Source organism: Pan troglodytes, chromosome 1 (assembly GCF_028858775.2).
Source record: "Pan troglodytes isolate AG18354 chromosome 1, NHGRI_mPanTro3-v2.0_pri, whole genome shotgun sequence".
Taxonomy (NCBI): Eukaryota; Metazoa; Chordata; class Mammalia; order Primates; family Hominidae; genus Pan; species Pan troglodytes.
The window spans coordinates 197,212,585-197,240,398 of record NC_072398.2 but is presented as its reverse complement, the minus strand read 5'-3'; the positions used below and the strand labels follow the sequence as shown (position 1 = coordinate 197,240,398).

General features: G+C 43.5%; 1 protein-coding gene across 5 annotated transcripts in view; it reads right to left on the bottom strand.

Moving 5' to 3' along the window:
- The window catches only part of CSMD2 (CUB and Sushi multiple domains 2), a 643,557-nt gene that overhangs the window by 219,555 nt on the left and 396,188 nt on the right, over positions 1 to 27,814 (bottom strand). For all 5 annotated transcript variants that reach the window (XM_016958744.4, XM_063782964.1, XM_016958727.4 and 2 more), the window contains 2 exons: positions 9,335 to 9,661; positions 5,228 to 5,422 (listed from right to left, as the gene is read on the bottom strand). In XM_016958744.4, coding sequence (XP_016814233.2) covers positions 5,228 to 5,422; positions 9,335 to 9,661 — 522 coding nt within the window. The remainder of the gene's footprint in view (positions 1 to 5,227; positions 5,423 to 9,334; positions 9,662 to 27,814) is intronic.

Genomic DNA, 27,814 nt, shown 5'->3' with positions numbered 1-27,814 from the left:
AGCAATTGGCCTGGTATTTAGCACATAGTATGTGCTCAATGATTACCAGCTGGGTGATTTTGGGAACGTCAACTCACCTCACTGTTTTTGCGGATTCTCATGGATAAAGCACAATTACATCTTTCTTGCAAGAGTGGCAAGAAGATTAAATGAGATATTGCTAGAAACGCAGTAACTGCCCTTATAGTTCTTCCTTAATGCCGAAATGAGCTACCACCACCACTTAGATTTCTTTGTGGTCATGAGGAGAACTGACCTTCTTTCTTTATTACAGTACTTGCTTTTTTCCTGATTTTAAAAGTAACACATTTGGTGTAGATAGAGAATAAATGTGGATGTGTTTATACCAAACTGTTAAACCATTTTCCTCTGGGGAGTGGGATTGGGAAATGAGCATTTCCACTTTGAGCTGTATTGCACTTGTGCATCGTTTGAAATTTTTACAACCACCAAGTATTCCTTTATTTATTTGACAGAGTCTAGCTCTGTCGCCCAGGCTGGAGAGCAGTAGTACAATCATAGCTCACTGCAGCCTCTAATTCCCAGGCTCAAGCAACCTTCCGAGTATTTCTTTAAAATTAAAAAAATGAAAATACAGGGGCCAGGTGTGGTGGCTCAAGCCTGGAATCCCTGCATTTTGGGAGGCCGAGGCTGGCAGATCATGAGGTCAGGAGTTTGAGACCAGTCTGGCCAACATAGTGAAACCCCGTCCCTACTAAGAATACAAAAATTAGCCAGGCATGGTTGCATACACCTGTAGTCCCAGCTACTCGGGAGGCTGAGGCAGGAGAATCGCTTGAACTCGGGAGGCAGAGGCTGCAGTGAGCTGAGATCACACCACTGCACTCCAGCCTGGATGACAGAGCAAGACTCCATCTCAAAACAAAAAAAGAAAAAGAAAAAAGAAAATACACACTCACTGTAGATAATTTATCTTTTTTTTGTGTGTATTTCTTGTAAGCAGAATATTCTTAAAGCTCAGCTCTTTGTCTTTTAATAGGGAGTTTAATTACTTTTATTATCATAACTGATATGTTTGTCTTCTGCTGTCATTTTGTTTCATGCTGTCAATTTCCGATGTTTCCATGTGATGTCCTGTCTTCTTTGTCTTATGCATTAGGTAATGTATTTCCTTTTAATTTTCTACGGGGATGTCGAAAGTAGAAATCCTGCTTTTCATTCTATTTGGAGATGCTTTTAAGTCTTTCATAGATGTGTTGGAAACTATATTCTCTTCAGTGATATAATTCAAGAAAAATACAGTAACAGGGTAGCCAAGAGTCTGGATTTGAATTCTGGCTCCATCACTTACAAGCTGGGAAGATCCTACGCAGGTGACTTAACCTGTCTGTGTCCTAGCAGGGACAATAACGACATCTATTTCCTAGGACTGCTGCAAGGTTGAAATGAGGTAACACTGTAAGACACTTATCCTAGTTGGGTATGATTATTTTTCCTTTAAAGAGACAAGGAAGAGGTAAGTGTAGGGGAGAGAAAGTCAGGCAGGTACGCCGGTGTAGCTGCCTTTACTACCTGGAAGTCTTTCTTGGGAAATTTCTGATTTTAAACCTAAGGGACTCCTGCGTCCTGTGAACTCAAGATCACAGACTTGGGCAATCTAGCCCATTCACTTCCGTATTGTCTAAGGCTGCTGTTGCATTAGGACAGCAGAGTTATAGCCCACACAGTTGAAAATACTTCCTCTCTGGCCCTTTAAGAAAAAGTTTGCCGACCCCTGCTTTAGATCCTCCAGATAATCATCCTTCTTTCTAAATTTAGGAGAAGCCATCGTCTCTCTTGTCCTATTATAGCCTCTCAAAAGCTAAGTGGCTCTTAGCATATATTAAAAGATTTTCTAAAAGACCATTAGCTTCTGCATTTAATTGTCCACAAGGTGGGGACACTTAATCAAAAACAAAACTAGAAAAAAACGGAAAAGACAAAGATGCTGATTGCAAAGCAGAGCTCTACCAAGGCTCAGACAAAAGGAGGGAGAGGAGCCAAGAAGGGACAGGTTCCCAGGGGCTTCTTTAGCCAGCTCTGTCTAAGGTTTTAAGGCTGGGATTCAGCCACCCTAAGTGGCATCAGGCTCTCACACTCTGCCTGACATGCTACTCCCCAGATCCCTGAAAACCAGGCTGGCATCAAATGCCCATTGCTCTGAGAAAACCGAGCAGGCTCTCCCTGGGGTCAGGGTCTCCAATAGACTGTCCCTTACTTCTAGTGCCTACTGCCCCAACCCTACAGCATTTCCCCCTCCAGGGACAGAATGAAAAAGACCTTTTTAACTTTAAAATGAAGACCTTGCTTATGAAATAATGAGCCACGGGAGGCTGAGTTGGGTGGATCACGAGGTCAGGAGATCGAGACCATCCTGGCTAACACGATGAAACCCTGTCTCTACTGAAAATACAAAAAATTAGCTGGGTGTGGTGGCAGGTGCCTGTAGTCCCAGCTACTCGGGAGGCTGAGGCAGGAGAATGGCGTGAACCTGGGAGGTGGAGCTTGCAGTGAGCCAAGATCATGCCACTGCACTCCAGCCTGGGCGACAGCGAGACTCCGTCTCAAAAAAAAAAAGAAAAAATAGTGAGCCACTTGAAGATCCATTAACAAAGGTCAAATTATCTCGTGTTCATACGTGGCCTTGAGGGTTTCAATGCATCGCAGAGCTAAAGTCTAGGAGCACTTGATTCAGGAGGGTGGGGGGTGGAGAGGAGGATTGTGCAGTTACTAATTCCTGAGGGTTCCTCAGAGCAGTCAACTAATTTGGGACTAAGCCCCTGCAGGCTCAGGGGCAATGGGAATTTGGCCTTCTGCCCTGAGACCACTCACAATCTTGGTGGGGAGACAGGACCAAGGCCTGTGGAACTGGTAAATGTAATAATGGTAAGAACCAGTATCCAAGAAAGTGGTCCAGTGGTGGTGGCCCATGAAAAATAATAGAAATTAGGAGAAGGAAGAGATCAGGTGAGCTAGAGACAGCAGGGAAGATCTCAGAGATATGAACCAACACAACGAAAACTAAAGAAATTAGAAGTGGTCAATGAGTGCAAGGGAAAATGAGGGGGCTGGTCTGTAGGAAGGTGAAAGACCACTGATTCACAACCCTCCAGACTGGGTTCTGCATGGATGCTTTGTACGGTGACCTGTTTCACCAGCAAATAACTCCATCAGATATGGATACTTATTCCCCTGTTGCCAGTGAGGGACCTGAGGTCTAGGTCTAGTTACTTAACCTAAGCCTATTAATTCTACAGCTGGGAAGCATGGAGACTGAGTTTCGCGTTGTTTCTCTAACTCCAAAGCTTCTGTTCTTTCCAAAAGTGCTGATTGCACTGAGGAAGAATGGCAGATGAGGTTGTACAGACCACACTGTGGGAAGCTTGGAAGTCAGAAAAAAATGTCTATTCATGTCACGGTTGGGGCAAGTTCCTGGAAGGATGGAAATGCACCACTTGATCCCCCAAAGTGGAGCAAATATTGATCTGGTTGGTCCAATGAAGAAATAGTTAAAATCAAGTTAACGCTAATGGCCAACACTTATTGAGTGCTACCTCTCACCAGGCACTGCTCCAAGAACTGTGCATGCTCAAGACAACTCTTCAAGCGGGTTCCCATTATCAACCTGCATTTTACAGTGGGGCAACTGAGGCACAGAGAGGTCAAGTTAATTCCCCAGGGTGGCTTGGATGATAAGTTGCAGGGTGGAGACAGCAGGCAGTCTGGTGAGAGTCGGGGCTCTGGAGGCCTTTCATTGATATGCGTCTCATTAGGGAGGCTCTAGCCTAGTTAAAAGGCCATTCATTCATTCATTTATTTGGTGACTCATCAACCAGTACTGATTGAGCATCTACCAAGTATCAAACAACACACCAGCTGTGGGAATATGAGGCCAAGGAAGATTCCCTAACCTCATGGAGTTTACGCGACAGTGAAGGCGCAGCTTATGAGGAGTTACTTTATACCAGGACTGCCTACTCCATACACATCTGATAATTATCATTATCCCTCCTTTTTTTTCCAGCTGGAAAATACAAAGCCTCAAGGGGAAAAGTGAATTGCCAGGATCCCAGCTTGGGCCCCTCTCACTCAAATGCCCACCTGGACTGCTTGCCACCTCCAGTGTTCTCAGTGGTCCCTTGTCTCCCATTGACCCATTTGTATGCTCTGGGTAATACTCTCTCTCAGGCATGCTCCCTTCTTCATTCTCCTGTCCTTCCTGTTCATGGCCACTATGCCCAGATTTGAGTTTACGAATTGGGTTAAGTCAAGAGGTCTCTTAAGTCTCTATCCTCTTTCTATCACATGAAATGTGAGGAAGAAGGTTTCTGCCTCCTAAAAGGAGAGAATCACAACCTTCGTCTCCTTGGATACTGTCAGTTTCCCCAAGGGGCCCTTGGGATACTCACTATTCATCCATTATTCACAAATATTTATTAAGCACCTATTCTGTGCCAGGTACCATGGTTGGTACACAATGCTTGGTACACAAATTTGCCTGGTGCACAAATGCTTGGTACACCATGCTTGGTACACAAATTTAACCTGACTCCTGCCTCAAGAAGCTTTATCTGTATTTTAAATGTCTGTAGTTTGGTGGAACAGATGGCTGGTCTTGAAAATTGAGTCAAAAACTGTCTTGTGTGGCGAGGCAGGACTGAAGAACTGCCATCATAAGCCATGTGCCTGCTGCAAGCTGTGTTTCTTCTGGCTGGTTGGCCCTGAGTCTCCTGGAGATTGACCACAAGGATATCAAGTCAGCATTTAACAGGGCACAAAGGCCGAGACTGGGAGACATCCCAGGGAATTGGGGAAAATAAACATGTGGAGAAGGAAAGAGTGACAGGCAGCTTGAAAGACCCGAAAACTCGCAGCGCTGCCGATGCTACTTTGGGCTGCCGGAGCTCCCCTGGGCAGGAGCTGGAAACAGGGATCTTAATGGCTGTGATATTGAGAGAGTTCTCATTTGAAAGAAGAGGTGCTTTTGATGCCTGACAATCCAGAGCCGTTTCTCTACTTTAATCTCTGGTTATAATTTAAATTCCTATGCACAGTGGCCTTATGAAGCCCCTGCTATTCCAGCATGAGGGTGAGAGAGTGGCCCTTCGTTCTGGGAGAAGAGGAAGGACCAACACAGAAAGGAACCACCATGGCCTGGGCTGCTTGCTCCCCCTCCCCAGCCTCTCTGGCTGACAATGGCCACTGCTCCCAGCCTGCAGGCTCGTACCTTCACACCGCAGCACAGCGCTGTTCCAGACCACGCTGCCCTCCTTCAGGACGCAGGTGATGGTCTCTGAGCCCTGAGTCCCAAGGAAGCCTTCATCACAGAGGAAGGAGATGGAGCTGCCCAGCTGGAGGCTGTCCCCAAACCGTTTGCCATTTACTGGAACGCCAGGATCCGGGCACTCGTTGTGTCGGAAGGCTGTGTAGATGGAGTTCAAGGACATGATCAGACATTGCTGGAGTAGAGAAGAATCCCTAAAGAAAATTAGCTTCCTTGGGATGGTAAACCCTAGAACTCCACCACCTCCCCAAGAACTTGCCGTGTTGGAGGGAGAGCTAGGCATTCTAGGACCTCGGCATTAAGCAGGTGCTCATTAAACTTGATTTCCTGCCTTCCCGAGCACCTAATCCCACTGCATTCTAATGGACATTTATAGATCAGGCAATAAGCTAAGTGTTTCTGCTGTTAGCTCATTTACACCATATAATGATTCTATGAAGTAGCTCTTGTTACCCTACTTTACAAATGAGGAAACTGAGGCTCAGTGTGGTTAATGAGCTGATCTGTCTCCTCAATGTCAAATCCATTCCAAGATTCCCTAACTTCAGACAGTTATGGGATCATTTCTGCTTGAGGTGAGCTGGACTCTAAATTCTGTGACGCTAATAGACTCTAAGCATCATAAAGGAGGTGCCCTAGAATTAACCCTGTCTGAAGCTATTTCCTTTATTTCCTTGCCTATTGTCAGGGCTGCCTCTCACTCTACCCAGGCAATTGATAATGCAGAGTGGGGAGAGGACAGAGTCAGAACGCTGTAGATTTAATCATGCTTTGCCTTTTATTCGTTACATGGTCCTGGACAACTTATGCAATTCTGATGAGCCTTAGTTTCCTGACTGATAATATGGAGATCATCCTTCACTTGCAGGGTCATTCTGAGATAGAAATAAAATGAAAGTTGATGTGAATATGAGAGTGGCGATTGTTCGGTGCAGCACGTGACAGATGGTAAGTGCTCACTGAAGATGAGTTCCCTTCCTTCTTCCATCCTCTGCATGGGAAGATACTCTTTCCTGCTCAGTCTCTACCAAGCATGCTCCCTGCCTTCCTCCAGCAGGGGTGTCACAGTTCTCTTACTAAATGTCTCTGAAGCCAGGCTCTATTTTCACCCCTGTTGTTCTGAGGATGGCAACTTTCCAGTGGAGACCAGGATCCATGGCTGCATGGGTATGGGCCACTTGAAAAAAAATTTCTTGGCCTCTGAAATTCCCTAGTGATAGAAACATTTGCACATTCAGAAACAGCAGTGGCCCTAGAGGCTGCTGGATCTTGCTAGAGGCAAGAGGCCTGCAAACCTGACCCTTCCCATTGCAGATGAGGTAAGGGAGCCTCTGATGTGGAGATGACTGTGATGATCCCATGCAGGGCTTCAGTTGAGTGCCCAACACCCTTCCATTTGAACGCTTAGGTCAGCCCAGACTTGAGTCTCCCAACCTTTCTTCATTGGAAACTATGACCATGAAGTCACCCTGACATTTAGAAATATGGTGTGGGAAAAAAAATGATGCTTGGGGCCCAGAAGTCCAGGCATTTTTCTTTCAAACGCATCAGTCATACACATGTAGGCACAGATACATACACCCACATATGAACACACAGATACACGCGCGCACGCGCATGCACACACACACGCGCAAATGCACATAGCAGGAATATGGAGTTATTTCCAACATCTGGGAGCAAAAGCTCTGAGTCAAGGACCCACTTCTCCCTGTGTACCTTTCCAAACCTCAGTTTTCTGGCATGTGAAAGGAGTAGATCTTGCTTTATGGAGTTTTTGTTGTGAGGCTTCCAGTGATGACTGTTGAGTGCTCAGCACCAGGTTCAGCCCACAGGAGGTGCTTAATGGATGGCAGCTACTGTCATTGTTGTTCATTATGTTCCATGTGGAAGAGGAATTAGCCTTGTTACCAGGAGTTCTAGGGGTGGAAGTGGGACCACTGATCCTTGTTACAGGGACACAGATTTCAAGTCAACATAAGTTGACTTGAAATCTAGAGTGCCTGCTAGCTATGGAGAGAGCTGTCTGGGGAGGCGAGCTCCCTGACACTGGGCAAATTCAAGCTCAGCCTCAGTGATCATCAGTTGGGATGTAGGAGGAGATTAAAGTCCTATGGGAGAGACTACACTAATTCCCTGACACTTGGCCATGGACGATTGTTTCACTGACTGCATCCGATCGCCTCAGAAGCCTACCAAAAATGTAGATTCTGGGGCCCCATCCCTTTAGTGATTCTAATTCAGCAGGTCTAGGATGCGGCCCAGATTTTTAAAAATTATTTCTATCAATCCATCCAACTGTCTATTTGTATAAATGCATAGAAAACTATGTGATATCTGTAATAGTGTCCACCAATTGTTGGCAAGGATCATTTCTGGCTGGGGGATTTTGGGTAGTGGTTAACATCTCTCCTTTGACCTCTCCCATTTTTTGAGTATTTACAGATTGGATGTGTATCATTTTTACAATGGTAGAGAAACCTTGGAAAGAAATACAAGTAAGAGCTATCCTCAGGTTAGTCTGCTGCCCTCATGATGAAGCTCAGCCCCTGGGCCATCAGCTGCCTCCTCCTCCCAAGTTCCCACTCAGTGTCCACACATGCTGCAAACCCACAAGACTTCTTGGCCCTCACCATCCTGGATAAGTGTGCTCCCCAGGATACCTTTTATCCTTGTTCTTCCTACTCCGCCAGGGCAAGAGAAAGCATTTACTCATTCATGGATCCTTCCATTCCGTAAACATTTGCTGATCCTTAGCACACACCAGGCCCTGTGCGGGGCCAAGGGATATAAAGATAAGGAAAGCATACTCGCTCCTTTCTAGTATGAAGCAGCATGGTCAGTGCTAGACTAGGGTTAGGAAAGACAGAACTAGGATCTCCCCCTGCTTCTTCCTGCCCATAGCAGATGAAACAGGAATCCCTTGGAGGTGACATGCACTGAGAAGGTTGATTGTGTCCTAAACAAGAGTGGTGAGGGGAATGGAATGGGCTTTACCTGGCTGGTCTCTTGGAATCGGGGGACCCAAATGGCCCACCAGGTAGCATCTAATGTCTTCAGTCCAACTGGACTCCAGACATAGGTGGAAAACGGAGGCAAGGCCTTTATGCCAACGGTGGGAATGGGGGTTGGGAGATCAGTGTTTGTGGGCATGGAGCAGAGCTTGCACTGGGGACTTGCCCTTCACAAGCAGCCTCTGGGAAAGGATCTAGTTAATTGCTCAGATGGACCCACCTCCAGCCTCACTTGACTGTTTGTCATCAGCCAAGTCCACTGGATTTATAGCTTCTTACGACCTGATAACCACTTCTTGCTATCTTTGGTGGCTTGCTATTTCCAGTCTCCAAGCTTCTGCCCCCCCCACCCCCTCTGTAACCACGAGATACAGAAATAAAAATAATCACTGCTGAGTTTAGGCTGCTTCTAGAGAAGGGGCCCAGGATTGAAACTGGAGGTGGCAACTTTCAGATGGTGGCCCTCAGAGGGGCTATGAGGAAATTCCCTAAGAGTTGTCCCCAGTAAGTCTGGGAGCCCAACAGAAGTGTTGCTCCAAAGCTTTGATTCTGATTTGACTATGGGAATGGGAACTGGGCAAAGCAAAGTGAGCAGCCCTGGCACGAACTCAGAGGTCAGCAGCAGGCAGGCATTCAGGGATTTCGGAGAGCACCTCAGAGAGGGCATCAGAAACCAATGAGAATGATAGAGGCTTTCTTTCTCTTGGGCCCTCCCTAGTTCTGGTTGGGTCTTGTAGGATGGGGAAGGTTGGGGCAAAAATGAGGTTCCAGGTTCCTTTTACATTATATATCACAACTATGGGAGATAAATGCCCTTCAGAGAGGGACTTCCAGAAAAGAGCACCCTGCCTGGCAGCCAGTGCTTTATGCCCTTTCTTGGTCATGCTGGGAGCTCCATGACTGGGCACTGCAGCCCTGCAATGCCCTGGGAACTGCCCCATCCACACCTCCTCCTCCCTCCATGGGAGCACCTTCGATCATCCTCAGAGGCAGACACTCAGATGGAGGGCCAGCTGGTGACAGAGGGAGGACTCACTGGTAAAAGTGATGTTGAAGCCCCTCTTCCCTGTGGAGTGGTCAGTCTGGAACTCGAGACGGGCCACGTGGCCACTGCTTGTGATGGAGGAGGGAAGCTGGTTTCCTGAGAAGGTGCCCAGGATGGGCGCCTCGGCGGTGGCCCCATCCTTGATGACCAGGAAATCAAACTGAGGCTCCACGTCAATGTCGTTGAAGGCCAGGTGGATGCGGCTCTCAGGCCTGGCCAGGATGAGCCAGACACAGTGGAGGTGGTTGCCATAGTCCTCTGGGTAGTTGGGAGACAGGACAACCCCAGACGGGCTGGTGAAGTTGAAGAAGCAGGAGACTGCAAGAGAAGAGCAGTGGAGGTCAGTAAGCATCCCCAACATTCTGCCTGCACCACTGAGGGCTGGCAGGGGGAACATCTTCTTAGTCTAAAAAGCAATAGAAAGAAAGAGTGGCACAAGGGTTGGGCTGGACTGGCTGGGTTCTGAGCTCCAGGTGGGGAGACATGCTGGGCTCCATGCTGGACTTAGCAATGGGTAGGGCCCCTTTGGCAAAAGGCAGACATGGCAGAACTGGTCTTCTCTTGGCCCCTCTCCCCTGGTCAGCACGCTCAGCTAGGATGCGGCCCAGATTTTTAAAAATTATTTCTATCAATCCATCCAACTGTCTATTTGTATAAATGCATAGAAAACTATGTGATATCTGTAATAGTGTCCACCAATTGTTGGCAAGGATCATTTCTGGCTGGGGGATTTTGGGTAGTGGTTAACATCTCTCCTTTGACCTCTCCCATTTTTTGAGTATTTACAGATTGGATGTGTCTGGATGTGAAACACTGCGTCTTCGTGCTTTGGGTCCCTTGGGTGGGGCAAAGCCACAACTCAAGCCTAAGTGTAGAGTCACAGTCCCTGACCCCTCTCAGCTGGGTTTACAGCAGTAGGAAAGGACATTGCTTAATGACACAGCAGTGCTAATTCCCCAGGCGGTAACTGGGTGGAGACAGCCCAGGACCATTTGTCTCCTTCAAACATTTTTGATGGAAAAATGATAGGTGTGCCATGGGATTCTGACAACCCCAAGATGCCACACTATGCTGAAGAGGTGCCAGGAGCACCATCTTTCAGAGACCAAAGCTTCTGAAGAAACTGGGGGAGGGAGGTGACAGCATCCATTGTGATCCCTGTCCACGTCCTGTTCTCTCTCCCCTATTTCACCCTAAGGATCCACCCTTCCAAAAACCCTTATTTTAAGCTATTTTCATGCCAACTAGTAGCAGACCCTGGAATAAGAATAGGCAAAGAAAGTGCTGTAAATGAGAAAACAAATAAATACTAAAACAAAATTATAAAAGAAAATAATAAAATGAAAAAAATAATCACAACGCTTATGACACAGGAAAAATATCAATATTGAATTAGAACCTTTATAATTATCTAAGAACATCACTAAGATGAGTAAAGAGAGTGCTTAGAGGATTCATATAAAAGAAAATAGAATTAATATGACAACTCAGTCCATTTCAATAGAAAAAATAAAGAAAAAATATAGAATCCAATATTGTTGAGGCTTCATGGAATCTCATACATGCATTTATTGCCAATTGCAGAGCAAAACTGATATGATCCTTTTTGAAGGGAGTATGTAAGTTCGTATCCAGAGCCACAAAACTACTCAAAGACTGACTCAGTAATCTCTAGGAATTAATTCAAAAGAAAAAGAGCCACCTAGCCAAAGATGTTTACAATGACATAATTTTATTATAGAGGAAAAATGTGAACAAACTATATGTCAGCCCAATAATGTGAGGTAAATTATAGCCTTTAATGTGATAGAGTTTGACTGCAATCATTAAAGTGATAAATATGACCCTGTAGAAAGAATGTTAAACATAATTTTTAAAAAAGCAGTAGATCATAAAATTATATGTGTGCTTTTGATTATAGCTATTAAATATTTGTTTATATATGGATAAAGACTGGACATAAGCCCCCAAATAAAAACTATATCAGGGTCGTAGGCGTTCAAAATGAAACAACATTTAATTTTTCTGATTGCAAAAATGCTGTAGGTTCATTCTAAACATCTTTTAATATATACAAGCATAAAAAAGGTAGTTCCAAATATGGATAAACATTTAAGTCCATTTATAACATTTATATAGATGTTTGGTGTTAATTAAATTGATATTTAAGTGAGTAAAATATTTGACTTACTAAAGGTAATGATGCTAAGATGAAAAATAATAAAATCATGTTTGCCAAAGGGGGGAAAACATTAAACCAAAAAAATTGGTGACTCCTTTTGATGAGTTTAGTCTTGATTCTCCCTGACTCTGCCCAGCTCCCCATTTTCTGCATTAAGTATTTCTTTTCCAGTCTGCAGCTGTAAAAGCCCTCCCATGCAATTCAGCAAAGTAAGCCTGGTTCTTAAGACACATTCAGTCTCATCCCTGTAATCCATGTATATTTTAAGTATAGAAAGAATTCGAGCCAAGGGGAGAGAAGGACATGAAAAGGCTTTTAGGTAATGTAATATATAGTTAATGGCAATTATTATTATATATTATTGAGGGTTTACTAAGAGTAGACACCATTCTAAGCACTTCCATCAGTTGCTCAATTTAACTGTCACTATAACGCTACGAGGTAGGTATTGTTATTAACCCCATTTAAAGATGAAGACACTGAGGCACACAGAGGTTAAGTAATGCAGGGCCAGTAAATGGTAGCGCCAAAGCCAAATCAATGCAGCCTGATTCTAGAGACCAAGCTCTTACTAACCCCCCACCATGTCTCTCAGTATGAGAATAACACTTCCCCCTGGGCCTATGTGACCGTGGAGTCTTAGAAGGCGTTCCTCAAATCTGCTGAAGATTCATCTGTCAACTTGAAATATTACATTAGCACTGAATTGGGAGTCTCTAGGCTGGACATGGATGCCCCCACACAGCCATCTTGTCTCCAGCTTTGTGGGAGTTCAGTTGGGAACATAATGCAAATAATGAGGAATCAAAACCCAAAGGCAAAGACCTTGAAGGCAGAGGGGGCAAGTCACAGGGCCTGCTGAGCAAGTCCAAGGCAGATGAAGACAAAGAAAGGTGCTAAAGTTTCAGAGGGAAGATGGTCAGGGGCACTGTGAGTATGTGAGCAAATAAATTTGCTGCAGAGGACTATTTAATTAATAAGGCCTGAGACCCTCTCCCCACCTCCATCACTCTATCAGTGTATTATTTTTTCTCTAGAACCTTTAACCAGGATTGTCATGTTGCAAAGCTCCAGGGGCACCATTTTGGAATTTGAGCAGCTATATATGATAGCTCTGCTTATCATTCTCTAAAATTATCTTGTTTACATGTTTAGCTGTTGATGGTCAGTCCTTCCCTCTCCCCAACACATACACAGATCTTCCATGACAGCAGAAATCTCATCTGATTCTGCTGAATCCCTAGTGGCTCCCACAATGCCTGACACATTGTAGGTGCTCAACCAATATTTGCTGAATGAATCAATGAGTACCTAATGGTTGAAACCATTCTGAAAGAAGGTGACATGAACATGTGGGTCTCATAACCCCATCCCACTCCAAACCTCGACCAACAGATTGACCAAAGTCTGTACAAATATTAATAGATGGATACCTGTGTCAACTCTGGAAAACAGAGAAACATACTGTGCTGTAACCCTCCATGTATTTATCTTAGACATAGTACAGATGTGTCCCTAGATAATTTACAGTGGAAAAGGGTATGAATGAGCCAAGTTGTTAAACAGCAAAGGCAACAGAAAGCTGCTCTTAAATATCAAAGGCCTCAAAACATGTCCTACTCACATCCACTCAAAGATGTCTCCTATCCAACCAAGAGATGCATTTAAACAACAAACTCAAGTAGGATAAAGTTGAGGTTAACAAAAAGCATAAAAAAAGATTGACAATGAGCAAATAAACCAATATGGTAGTGAATTTAAATAATTTATGTAAACATAGTTATAAAATGAAATGCAAGCGTAACAAATATTCCTTGGAACAGAAAATATAAGACGTTATTCCTGCCCAAACTCTAGGGTAGAATATTCCAGATTCTACTGACACAAAGAGTAAAGTTGGAGCAAGGAGATATGCTAATTTGCTCATCTTGCAAGAAATCCTGTTTTGTAGTTTCTGTGGTTAATTAGAGAAATATAGGTTGGAGCATGCTTTTAAAGATGTTAGGTGTAATTAGTAATAGAATATGAAATAGCTTATCTTCAAAATTACCAAAGGGGAAAAAGCAAAGTAGTTCAGGGAGGAAAAAAGAAATTCAAAGGAAACAACAAGGAAGCATGGGGTAGGGGGGTTGTAACGTAAGATGCTTTAAAAAAGATAAAACATCAGTTATGACAATAAATGTATACAGGTTAATCTCCCAGTAATATATAACCCTCTCTTTGGGACAAAACACACAGCTAAGACAAAGTGACTCTGAATACTCAAAAGTAAAGGAATGGGCCAAGATAGCTCAGGCTTTACATTAGAAGAGTGTTGTAATTTATCAACATAAGTCTCAAATATTCCTATTTAATTGGTGGACTGGGCTCAGGGCATCACCGAGTTTAAAAAGTTCCCCAGGTGATCCCAAATTGCAGCCAGGGTTTGAGAACTACTGGTGGAGGCAAATGTGAACAACAGAAAAGGAATTTTAATATTAATATCTGATCCTTGGATATTATATTACACCTGACTCTTGGATGATCCTTTTCTTACGCCAAGAGTTTTCTGGACAGCTACCAAGAGGCATTTCTTATTATACCTGGAAGGAGACAGGGCTGATAAACTGACACTCTTAGAACAAGAATGTGGCCTTATAAAGCTCTGTCTTCCATCTCAAAAGAGTACTCAGACTTGTTGCAACAAGGGCAGGAAGAGGAAGTGTGCGTTGTCTTACAAAGATCTAATCTTTCTTGCTCTGGAAAATGATGTATGCATGTTGTATTGTAATATTTCTATAAGAGAATAGGAAGAGCCTACTTCTCAGTGTCGCAAATGAGGGATTTTTAAAAAGTTGTAATTGGATCTCATCACCCTCAATCACCCAGGTTAAAAGAAGGAGATCAGGCACCTTCCTCCTTCAGAGTAGTGACCAGGCTGTGCTCATGGATCTTGATGTAGACTAAACTTTTAAGTCAGAAGTGTCAGACTGTTGACAAATAATAAAGGTGGGAAACTTATTAACAGGTAGATGTGTAATTACTGTGCATTATATTAGGTTATTATTTAACATGAGCTTGAGTAGAAAATAAAAGGGGCTTGTTGAAGACCCCTCTTTTATTATGTTTTTCTTTTGGTGTTGTCACCAAACAAAGAGAGTTTTCAGTAGTCCTTATAGAGACCTAATACAAAATCCAAATATCATATTTAAAACATGGATAATGAGCCCATTACAAAATAAAGATATGACAGTTATAATACTTTATGTCCAAAAGCATGAAAGAGACAAAATAAAATATACTACCCTGAAATCAAGATCAAGATAAAAAGGATCTGAAAATATTATGAGTGTGTATATTATATGAAACTCTGTAGTCTTCAAACAAGGAATGCAAACTTCTTTACAGGTGCCCATGGATTATTACAAAATTGACCTTACATTAGGCTATAAGAAAATCCCCATAAATTCTATCACAATGCAAAAACTGTTGGGCCACATTTTCTGTTCACAGTACAAATAAACTAGACATCAATAAGAAAAGAACAAAGAAAAATCCATAATCACTTAAAAATTCATAAAACTCTTTCCAAATAAGTTCCTGAGTTCAATGAGGAAACAAAGCTATCAATACAGACTTCTTTTTTTTTTTTTGAGACGGAGTCTTGCTGTCACCCAGGCTGGAGTGCAGAGGCCCAATCTCGGCTCACTGCAGGCTCCGCCCCCCAGGTTCACGCCATTCTCCTGCCTCAGCCTCCCGAGTAGCTGGGACTACAGGCGCCTGCCACCTCGCCCGGCTAATTTTTTGTATTTTTAGTAGAGACAGGGTTTCGCCGTGTTAGCCAGGATGGTCTCGATCTCCTGACCTTGTGATCCACCCGCCTCGGCCTCCCAAAGTGCTGGGATTACAGGCATGAGCCACTGCGCCCGGCCAATACAGACTTCTTATAATGATGATGATACTAGACCAAAGCTGTAGTAAGGAGAAAATTCATAGCTTTATTCATGATTAAACAATAAAGAAATAAAATAAATGCAATTAGTGTTTATACTTAAAAAGTTACCAAAAGAATAACTGAACATGATTAAGGAGAGAAGAGAGAATAAACTTAGAAAAGACGAAAACAGAAAAAAAAAATTGGCTTCTGAAGAGATCAATAAAAATTTCTGATTGGTTTGCTCAATAAGTAGAAATAGAAAAGATAAATATACATAGGGATAGGAGGCTATAATAACACTAAGGTGATAATCCAACTATAAAAGAATAGTATACATAACATATGAAATATGGATAAGATGGAGCATTTCCTAGAGAAATTTGAATTACCAAAATTAGCATGAAGGGAAAAACCTGAGGAAACTGGAAAATACTTAGTGGGTAGGTGGTTTCATGGCCAGTGCTTCAAAACTATAAGCAAACTTGTAATAGCCATGCTATTTAAATTGATTTTGATACAATACTCCCATAGCAATGATATGTACGATACACACACAATCATATCCACCAACACAATGACACACCTACAGTATAGAAAATCCTTCATGCAAAGTGCTAGAAAATCAAATTCAGCCCTACAACAATAAGCCAACATGACCTACACAACAAAAACAACAAAACTGTACTGATAGGAAGAAAAAAAATTTTTAATGGAGAGGCAAACTATGTTCCTGGTTGAAAATAATTCATATTACTAAGATGAAAAGTGTCCTAAATCATGGTACAAATTTAACACAATTCCAGGCCAGATCTTTTTTTTTTCTGGAACTTAAAACCATTGCAAGATCCATCTGTTGGTAAACAGGTGAAAACAGCCAAGCTCTCCTTGAGACAGATAAGGAATAATAGCATATAAGGTGCTAGTTGGCATTCTGAGAGCTTCCTGTATCTCAACTCATTAACTCTCACAGCAACCCTCTGAGATAGGTACTATCATTAACCTACTTTACAGAGACAGACGCTGAGTCCAAATGTTAAATTAATCTGCCCACGGTCGATAGAGCTGGGAAGATGAACCAGTCAGGCCAGTACCAGAGCCCAAGCTCTTGACCACAACACCTACTTCCTCCCAGAGGAGGAAGGGCTTGCCAACCCACATATTAAATACTAAAACATATTATAAAGCTGTAATAATATAATTTATACTATATTGACTTCAAAAGAGAGATCAACAGAGCTGGAAAAGAAAGTCCAGAAAAGGAACCAAAAATATATGATAAAGGGGGCTTTTCAAATTAGCAGAGAGAGGGTTGATTGATCAATACCTGATGCTAGAACAAATGGCTAGCCAGTTAATGACAAAATTAGGTCCACACTTCATTCCATGTACCAGAGAAGTCCTAGAAGAAAATATAAGGAATATTTGTATAATGTTGGAGGCAAGGAAGGACTTTATTAGTATTACACCAAAATTAGAAATCATAAGGGAAATTTTAAACTACAGAAATGGAAGATTTTAGATTTCAAAAATCACCATAAACAAAAGCTGAATAATGAGAGACAAATGGAGAGAAAATATGCGCAAGTTACTACATTTAAATATTTACTATCCTTCATCTATGAAGAATTGGAATTTGATAGAAAGATGTACACTCAACATAGAAATATTGGCCAAGGAAATTAAGAGGCAACCAACAAAGAATAAATAAAGTTGGTTAATAAAGAGGTGAAAAAACATATAATATTATTAGAAAACAAAAACTTAAAACAACAGAGCTATTGAGTTGGAAAAAAAAAAAGATGGCATTGAACTTTTTGAGAGAAAGGGGACTGGCAGGGCAGACAGGGACCAAGCAGTCAAGAGGTAGGAGAAAACACAGGAGAGTGGTGTCATACAGACAAGGAAAGAGGGTTTCCAGAAGGAGGAAGGGACATCTGTTTTGAAAGACTGCTGAGCGCCATGTATCATCTAGGCTGAAAATGATCCACAGGGTTTCAGCAACATGAGACTCATTGGTGAGTTTTGTGAGAGCAATTTCAGAGACGTGGTGGACTCAGAAATCAGAATGGAGTGGGGTAACAGGGTACTGGGAGGTGAGAAATGAACACAACAAGGGTACATAGACATCCTGCTACAGAAGTTTGGGTATGAAATTAGAGAACCTGCAAGGAGATGAGGGTGTGAAGAAAGATGCTTTTTAAAATTATTATTATTGAGACGGAGTCTCACTTTGTTGCCAGGCTGGAGTGCAGTGGCGCAATCTCGGCTCACCGTAACCTCTGCCTCCTGGGTTCATGCACTCCTGTGTCAGCCTCCTGAGTAGCTGGGAATACAGGTGTGTGCCACCACGCCCAGCTAATTTTTTTTTTTTTTGTATTTTTAGTAGAGATAGGGTTTCACCATGTTGGCCAGGATGGTCTTGATCTTTTGACCTCATGATCTGCCTGCCTTGGCCTCCCAAAGTGCTGGGATTACAGGCATGAGCCACTGTGCCCAGCCAAGATGGGTGTTTTTTGTTTTGTTTTGTTTTGATGAGGGCAGCCTGAGAAAATTTCAATGTTGATGGAATGCAACTGGCAGAAGGGAAGTGGCTGAAGAGTTAGCAGAAGGAGGAAGAATTATTTGAAGCATAAGATTCATGAAAAGGTGAAAGGTGAGGAAGAATTTATAGCTAAATGTATTAAACAGTGGATTGCAACCCATTATTAGCTGGTCATAAATTTCATGTTAAGAAACAAAACAAACAACAAACAAAAAAAAATATAGTTTGGTTTTTTGTCTCCTCCAAATCTCAGGTTGAAATGTAATCCCCAATGTTCCAGGTTGGGCCTGGTGGGACTCATGGGGGCAGATCCCTCTTGAATGGCTTAGCGCCATCCCCTTGGTGATGAGTGAATTTTTGTTCTGGTAGTTCACATGAAATCTGGTTTCTTAAGAGTGTGGTGCCCCCACCCTACCTTGCTCCCACTTTTACCATATGATACGCTGGCTCCGTTTTGCCTTCTGCCATGATTGTAAGCCTCCTGAGACCCTCACCAGGAGCTGAGCAGATGTTGGTGCCATGCCTGTACAGCCTGCAGAACCACGATTCAAATCAAACCTCTTTTCTTTATAAATTACCCAGCTTCAAGTATTTATAGAAATACAAGAATGGGCTAACACAGAAAATTGGTACCAGGGGTGTGGGATGTTACTATAAGATACCTGATGATGTGGAAGCAGCTTTGGAACTGGGTAACAGGGATAGGCTGGAAGAGTTTGAAGGTCTCAGAAGATAAGAAAATGAGGGAAAGTTTGTAATTTCTTAGAGACTGTTTAAAAGGTTGTCACCAAAATGCTGATAGAAATATGGACAGTGAAGGCCAGGCTAACAGGTCTCAGATGGAAATGAGGAACTTATGGGGAATTGGTGTAGAGGTCACCCTTGCTACTCCCTAGCAAATCACTTGGCTGCATTAAGTCCATATCCTAGGGCTTTTTGCAAGTTTGAACTTAAGAGTGATGACCTAGGGTATCTGATGGAAAAAATTTCTAAGCAGCAAAGCATTCAAGAATTAGCATGGCTGCTTCTAACAGCTCATGATCAGAACAGGAGCAAAGAGATGACTTAAAGTTGGGACTTACATTTGAAAGAGAAGAAAAGCACAAAAGTTTGGAAAATTTGCAGCCTGGCCCTGTGGTAAAGAAAGAATCTAAGCAGTCTGTAGAGCAACCACTTGCTAGAGAGATTAGCATTACTGAAAGGGAGCCAAGTGCTAACATCCAAGACAATGGAAAAAAGGCCTTGAAGGCATTTCAGCAATCTTTGCAGCAGCCTCTCGCATCATAGGCCCAGAGGCCCAGGAGGAAAGAATGATTTCAGGGACCAGGCCTGGGGCACTGCAGTCCTGTGCAGCCTCAGAACATCGCTCCCTGCATCCTGGCTGCTCCAGCTGCAACCACAGCTCAAAGGGCTCCAGATACAGCTTGGGCTGCTGCTCTGGAGAGTGTAAGCTGCCATAAGCCTTAGCAGCTTTCATGCGATGTTAAGCCTGTGGGTGCACAGCATGCAAGTATGAAGAAGGCTTGGCAATTTCTCCATAGATTTCAGAGGATGATGTGGAGTGGCAATGTGGGGTTGGAACCCCCACACAGAGTCCCACCAGTGAAGTGCCTGGTGGAGCTGTGGGAAGGGGGCTGCCACCAGACTCCAAAATGGTAGAGTCATGGCAAGCTTGCATCCTGTGCCTGGAAAGCAACAGGTGTTCAAGTCCAACTCATGAGAGCAGCCACAAGGACTGCACTCTGCAAAGCTACAGAGGCACAGCTGTCCAAGGCCTTGGGAGTTCACCCCATGCACCAATGTGCCCAGGATGTGGGATATGGAGTCGAGGGTTATGTTGGATCTTTAAGATTTAATCTCTGCCTTGCTGGGTTTTAGAACTGTGTGGGGCCTGTTACCCCTTTCTTTTGGCCAGTTTCTCCCTTTTGGAATGAGAATGTTTGCCAAATGTCTGTACACCATTGTATCCGGGAAGTAAATAACTTGCTTTTGATCTCACCAGCTCATAGGTGGAAGGAATTCATCTTCAGATGAGCCTTTAGACTTAGGACTTTTGGGTTCATGCTGGAATAAGTTAAGACTTTGGGGGACTATTGGGAAGGGATAATTGTATTTTACAATGTGAAAAGGACATGAGATTTGGGGAGCCAGGGGCAGAATGATATGGTTTGGATATTTGTCTCCTCCGAATAGCACATTGAAATGTAATCCTTAATGTTGGACATGGGGCCTGGGGGGAGGTATTTGGATAATGGGGTTAGATTCTTCATGAGTGGCTTAGCATCATCCCCTTGGTTACAAGTGAATCCTTGCTCTGCTAGTTCATGCAAGATCTGGTTGTTTAAAAGAATGTGGTACCTATCACCTACCCCACCCCCATCTTGCTCCCACTCTTGCCATGTGATACACTGGCTCTCCTTTGCCTTCTGCCATAATTGTAAGCTTCCTGAGGCCCTCATCAGGAGCTGAACAGATCTTGGTGCCATGCCTGTACAGCCTGCAGAACTATGAGCCAAATTCAAACTCTTTTCTTTATAAATTACCCAGCCTCAGAAATTTCTTTATAACAATGCAAGAATGGGCTAATAAAGGAAGAGCATAGGAAATATCTGAGTTCAATGTAAGTAGTAAAGGTAAGTACTGCTTGTGAAATGTATGTTTCAATTATGTGCAAGTGTGTACAAAGTTACAAGGTAAAAATACATTTCTCACTGTTATGTTAAAAGTTTTTAAAGATTCCTTATCTAAAGCATAAATGGAGTTATGCTAAAAATTTTTTGATGGGTAATTTATAGGGAAATTGTTTTTTGATGGGAGAAAGGATTGATCATCTCTTATAAAAGGTGGGAAGAATAGAGGAAGGGCGAGGATGGGTGTTGGTCTGTAGGCTTGGTGTCTTTAGTATTTGAAAATTGAGGGTGTTGCCTGTGAGGTAGGAGTAAGGTGAGGAGAAGGGGCTGTTCATAGGTTCGAGCAGGGTAGTGAATGTTTGGGGTAGTTTCCATGGAGAAATGGAGAAGAGAATGACTTGAGAAACACAGATGGATTGCTAGGCACTGTTGTAAGCCTGACTGAGATTGGTGTTCATGAATTTATAGCAGTGCCAATTTGTCTGGTTGGGTGATTTTATCCAGCAATGCTCACCCAAGCAGAAGTGGCCCAATCAGATTGTTCTTGCTTCAGTGTATGAATCTAGGTAAGTAAACTGAGGCAGCTCTGCTGATTCAGCTATTGTTGAGCTGGAAGCAGAGGCTTCACAAACCCAACCTTAAATTGTTTCACCTCTTTCTGCTCAGAAGCTCAGTGTATGTAAAGTTGTGTCTCAGTTATCTTAATGTCATCTCTGGCACTAAAGCCTGGTGAAAGTTATCATTTAACTGTGTTAGTCTCAAAGACACTGTGTGAGTTTCTCAAGGTCACCTGCATCAGGGCAAAGCTAGTTACTGGGCAGGGCTTATCCTTATCATAAACAAGATTAAGTTAACTTTAGGCTCCGTTCTTTCTAAGGAGAATACTGAGGATGCAGTCTAGAAACTCACACACATTCCAAAAGGAGTATGAAGGATAAATGGGCAATACTGGCTGCACATTTCCTGAGCACATGTATGTCCTCCTAGATTCATATTTGATATAATCCAGTCCAAAAACCATAAATTGTTCCCAAGTTATTTTTTCTTTAAAAAATTTTTTAGAGAAAGGGGTCTCACTATCTCTAGGCTGCAGTGCAGTGGTGCAATCCTAGCTCACTGTAGTCCTGAACTCCTGGGCTAAAAGTGATCCTCCCACCTCAGCTTCCCAAGTAGCTGGGACTATAGGTGTGTGCCACTATGTCTGACTAATTATTTTTATTTTTTTAAAGAGATGTGTGTGTGCGGGGGCAGGGGGGTCTCACTATGTTGCTCACTCTGGTCTTAGACACCTGGCTTGTACACAAGTTTTTGTGTTTCTTTTTTTTCTGCCCAGTTTCCACCTCTTGGACAGGTAGAACTTGAGCATCAGTGTTCTGAGACAAATTAGAAGGGCATTCAACAGAGCTAGCCCTCTCTCATTCCTAAGACACTTTGGTTCTTCCATAATACCTTCTCCAGGTTTTCCATCTCTAGCTCTGACCGTCCCTTGGCAGTCATTTGAAAGCTTTCCTCTCTACCTGGCTTTTACCTTTTGAAATATGAACAGATCCATTTCAGGGTCATCTTCTCACTTGCTTGTCCTCTTTAGGGCACCTCATCCTCACATAACTCCTAAGTGTATGCCTGCAGGAAAGACATTTCTTCTGAACGCCAGACCTGTGTATCCAGTGGTCTTTGAAATGTCTCCACCTAGCTCAAGTATTGATGGAGTGACGGAGCACCTGCTGTGTGTCTGTCCCTATTCTAGGTATGGGATCAGCAGCCACCAAGATGGATAAGCAAGTCCTTAGCCCCTCTGAAGTTTACATTCTAAGAGGTGACGAAAAAAAGAATGAATGGCATAGAGGTGGGCTGCTTTTAATAAGGCAGCAGGAATGGCCTGTCTGAGGAGGTGGCCTTTGGACTGTGGCCTGATGATAAGGAACCAATCATTCTAAGGAAGATTCACTGCAGGGGGAAAGAATTACAAGGGCAAAGGCCCTGGGGTAGGAATGAGCTTGGTGCATGTGAGGGACAGAAGGGAGGCCAGCATGGTAGGTAGAAGCAGGGTGATAGATGGAGCAAGGAACACAAGACAAACTAAAGAGGATGACAAGGTCTTTTAAAAATTATGAGAGTCGGATGGCAAGGTCTTTTAAAAATCATGAGAGTCCAGGGATCTAGAACTAGAAATACCATTTGACCCAGCCATCCCATTACTGGGTATATACCCAAAGGATTATAAATCATGCTGCTATAAAGACACATGCACACGTATGTTTATTGCGGCACTATTCACAATAGCAACGACTTGGAACCAACCCAAATGTCCAACAATGATAGACTGGATTAAGAAAATGTGGCACATATACACCATGGAATACTATGCAGCCATAAAAAGTGATGAGTTCATGTCCTTTGTAGGGACATGGATGGAATTGGAAATCATCATTCTCAGTAAACTATTGCAAGGACAAAAAACCAAACACCACATGTTCTCACTCACAGGTGGGAATTGAACAATGAGATCACATGGACACAGGAAGGGTAACATCACACTCTGGGGACTGTTGTGGGGTGGGGGGAGGGGGGAGGGATAGCATTAGGAGATATACCTAAAGCTGAATGACGAGTTAAAAGGTGCAGCACACCAGCATGGCACATGTATACATATGTAACTAACCTGCACATTGTGCACATGTACCCTAAAACTTAAAGTATAATAATAAAAAAAAAATCATGAGAGTCAGTTTGGATTTTATCATAGCAACTTAAAACATGTCCACAATTGAACTTTTTGTCTTCTTCCCCAAACTTGATTCTCAGGGGCTAAGGTTCCCCAAACTTGGTTCTCAGGGGAACCAAGGTTCTCTGGGACCTGGAATGTTCCCTGGCATTAACAAATGACTCAGCCCTTCCATCACCCAGGTACAGGTTTGCCCTAGGCACTCTTCTCACTCCCCACTCTTGCTTCCTTTATGCCCCTGCCTCCAAAATAAATTCTAGTAACCCAAACCCTCCTACCACACTCCAGACTTGATGCAAAACTGTCTGATGTACATCCCTCCTGGAGATCCCACCGGCACCTCAAATGCATGTCCAAAATTGAACTCTTTATCTATTTTCCTAAGCCTCCTTCATTCCTTATCTCCATGAATGACAACACCCAGTTGCCTAAGCAAAATATGTCAACTCCTTCTCCCTCGCTCTCATATTCAATCAGTAACTAACTTCTGTTGATTCTATCTCTTCAGTATCTCTTGTACTTGTCACATCCTCATCACATCCCTATTAAGTGGAGGCCCTCTTTCTACTGCCAGAGTCTACCTGGTGTCCTATTTTAAATTTCACTCATTTTGAATCCATCCTCCATATCGGCTCCAGGGTCAATTTTGAAAATCACAAATTCTTTTGCTGTTACATCCTTGCTTGGGACTTCTTAAAGACTCCCTGCTGCACAGAAGATAAAGTCTAGACTCCTCATAGGGGCACAAAAGACTCTCAGTGACCTAAGGCTCTTGCCCATCTTTTTTATTTTTCCACTCTCCCCACCCTCCCCTATTGCACCCTACACTCCAGTCAGATTAAACTACTTGCAGCTCTCCAAATGTGCAAGGCTAATCCATGTTTGTATTTTTGCCCCAGTGATTTTCTTTTTCTAGAATGTTCGCTCCTCCCCCACTTATCCTTCCTAGCTGCAGTGATAGAGTCTGTATGACAGGCTCATTGCACTCAGGGACTCAGCCACTCTTGGCTGTAACTACACTAGCTTGAGGGCTGTGGAATAAAATCCTGCTGCCAGTAGACCCTGGGTGGCCAAGCATCTTCCAAACCAAATGCTCTCTCACTCCAGCTGTGTTGGCTTTGTTTCTATAATAGCAGCAATATAACACTACTAATAATAATTGTAACAAAAATAGGAAAATACTACAAAGAATTTGCTGTATGATTGGTACAACAATGAACTAGACATACACAGGTCTGCCCTCAGGGAGTTTATAGTTTAGTGAGGATGCCAGATAATCAACAAATAAAATAAGCATCACTTATTATGGTAGATCATACTAATTGTTCACAATCATTTGTTCTCTCCTTGCCCTTGCTATACATCTCTTGAGGTGGTGCTCTCTTCCCTATTCCCATTGACTTTGGGCTTAGTCTTGCAATTTACTTTAGCCCACGGAATTGTGAGTGGACATGACATAGGCATTTCCAAGCAGAGGCTTTAAATGTACTTGAGTAGTTTGGCTCTGTTCCCTGAAGCTTCTGCCTTCTGGCATGAGAACAACATGCTCTAGGCACAACATGGTCCTTCAGCCTGTGTCCCAGAACGAGATGTTATGTGGAGCCCAGGAGAGCCCTGCAGAGCTGCAGCTGACTTACAACCCTCTTGAGATATGAGTAATAAATAAATATTTATTGTTTCAAGTCATTGAGAGTTTCGGGCTGTTGATGCCACAGCAAAAGTTGACTAATACACTTATAAAAAAGGGTATGAAGGAAATAAAAAGTGACATCGCTCTTCTGGATAAGGTGGTTAGAGATGGTCTCTCTGGGAATGTGACAGTTAAGGAATGATGAGATGGAGCCAGTCTTGTGAGGGACACTCCAACATGGTGAACTGTAAGTGGAAAGGCATTGAGGTAGGCAAGAGTTTTGATGGAAGAGTGGCATGGGATGAGGGGGAGAGAGGTAGGAAGGGATTAATCCTACAGAGCTTGAGTTTCTTTTCTTTTTTTTTCTTTTTTTTTTTTTTTGAGACAGAGTTTCTCTCTGTCACCCAGGCTAGAGTGCAGTGGCGCAATCTCTGCTCACTGCAAGCTCTGCCTCCCGGGTTCACGCCATTCTCCTGCCTCAGCCTCCTGAGTACCTGGGACTACAGGCGCCCGCCACCACGCCCGGCTAATTTTTTGTATTTTTAGTAGAGATGGGGTTTCACGGTGTTAGCCAGGATGGTCTCGATCTCCTGACCTCGTGATCCGTCTGCCTTGGCCTCCCAAAGTGCTGGGATTACAGGCATGAGCGACTGTGCCCAGCCCAGAGCTTGAGTTTCAAGTCAGTGACAAGTAAGAAAAAAAAGACAAACCACTATATATAGCCTCATAGACCTCTGACTCAGATCCCTCTTGGCATGGCATTCAAATCAATCACTGAGGCCCAATTCCTTTCTTGGCATGAGGTCTTTGGCATGTCAGGGTACCCACGTAACATATTGCCCAAACTGGTTTTGAGAATGAAAGATGGCACTATGGATAATTACCTAGAACAAAAGATGTAAACTGGGATTGTCCCAAGCAAATAGGGATATATTGTCACCCTACTCATGGTAGCAGCTATTCATGAAACTAGCTTTTGCTTCAAGTTCCTCATTCACAACTCAATCCCCTCTGGAACTGGAATCCTAAACTGAAGCTCATTGGTAGGGGTCTGATGATTGCTAAGTTCTTGCCCTCTATGGCTGGACCCTGTTACCTGTATCCCATAGAGGTTGGCTAGGTTCTTGGTATAAATTACATGACTGTTCATCAGCATAACCTTTGGAAATTACCCACTGCCTGGGATTACCCTGTGGCCATGACTGATTCTTGCCACACCTCTGGAATAATGCATTGCCCCCACCAAACCATTCCAGGTGCTTACCCCGGCCTTTAGGCCCTCTTCATTGAGATGTTTAGAGGTCTTTCCCAAGGCCAGGCTCTGCACTGGTATTTTCATGCATTCCTCAGTGGCTGGCTGAGGAACTCATATCCCCAGCTCACAGAAAAGATTCTGATACCTTACGGAACAAAGCACAAAAAAGGCCCCCTGCCCTGTGCTACTGGGAAGTAGCTGAGTCCACACTCTTGGGGCTCAGCTTTTACCTTGAAAACAGACCATAAGTTCTTTGGAAAATATACGTAGCCAGACCAAGCCACCATGCCAAAGTTGGAGCAAATATGAATCCTTCTAAAAATTGGGGGTTTGCATGTATTTTTCACTTATTAGCTGTACGCATTTGGGAGGGAGGAAGAGGGCAGGTACCTTACATCATTGAGTCTTCCCCCTCATATATAAAAATGGGATTAATAACTTCTAAATTACAGCTTTTTTGTGAAGACTCAACGCAATGAAGTTTGTGAAGGCATGGAACACAGCACTGTGCTGGGCTCAGGGAAGGTATACATTCAATTTTGGCTGAATTTGAAACAAGAGGGACATCCCCACTCTGCTGCTGATGGTGTCTCCACGCATGCTTCTGCTTGGTGTATCTCCTAGTCTTAATCAGCCTACTAAGGCAGCAAAAGTGGTGTCTCCCCACTTCTCCCTTACCACACCCTCAATCCAGCAAGACCCCAGCCCAAAAGGTTTGCTCTTTGATCCTCAGTCCCTCCTCTCCTCAAGGAATGAACAGGTAACTCCAAGTCCAGAAGATTCTGACAAAACTCCCCATTTGCAGGAATGACTGACTGCTCGACTGCCAACTGTGACCTGGTGAGGCACCTTCTGTGAGCAGATCTGTGGGCAGATAACCTTAGAAAGGAGAGGCACTGTCAGCTGCATGGGGGTACCTGGTACTGAACAGCCCTTCACTTGAGTGTTGGATATTCTGTCAGTCTTGAGTCTCACTGTGAGATTCTGAGGAACTGTGACATGTTGGGGAACAGATGGAAGTCCTGATGACCCAGTCTTTCCATGTCCCAAGCAAAGGCTACTCAAAAGTGCTTCTCTCCTGTGAGATCCCACAGCTGCCTGCACCCAGCCCCCAGGATCCTATGAGTGATACTCGTAGCGTCCTATTCTTCCTACATGGGCAGATCCCAGCTGGTCTCTATGTCCAGCTAAGGTTAGCTTCAGCTGTTCTTATTAATCTGGTCAGCCAGACACAGGTATTAGCTAGGAAAAAAGTATCTTGGCATGATGTAATCCAAGAGCTCAAGCCTTCCCATTAGCCCAGAGGAATTCAAGGAAGGGTGTGGATCACATCTTCAACAACTCAGGGGATGTTCTCAGGACTGTAGGCCCAGGTCCCTGGGTCTTTGAGGCACTCAGGGCCTGTCCTCTTCACTTGAGCCCCTGAGCTCTGTTAGAGAGCTCCATCATGCATTCTAAGCCTGTTCGTCAGAGCATCCTCACTCAAGGAGTATAGAACTGTCATGGTCCATTCATGCCTCAGACCACCACCCACTGAAGACTGGAAAACAATACATGCTGGTTGTTCTCCATGAACACAAGGAATTACATT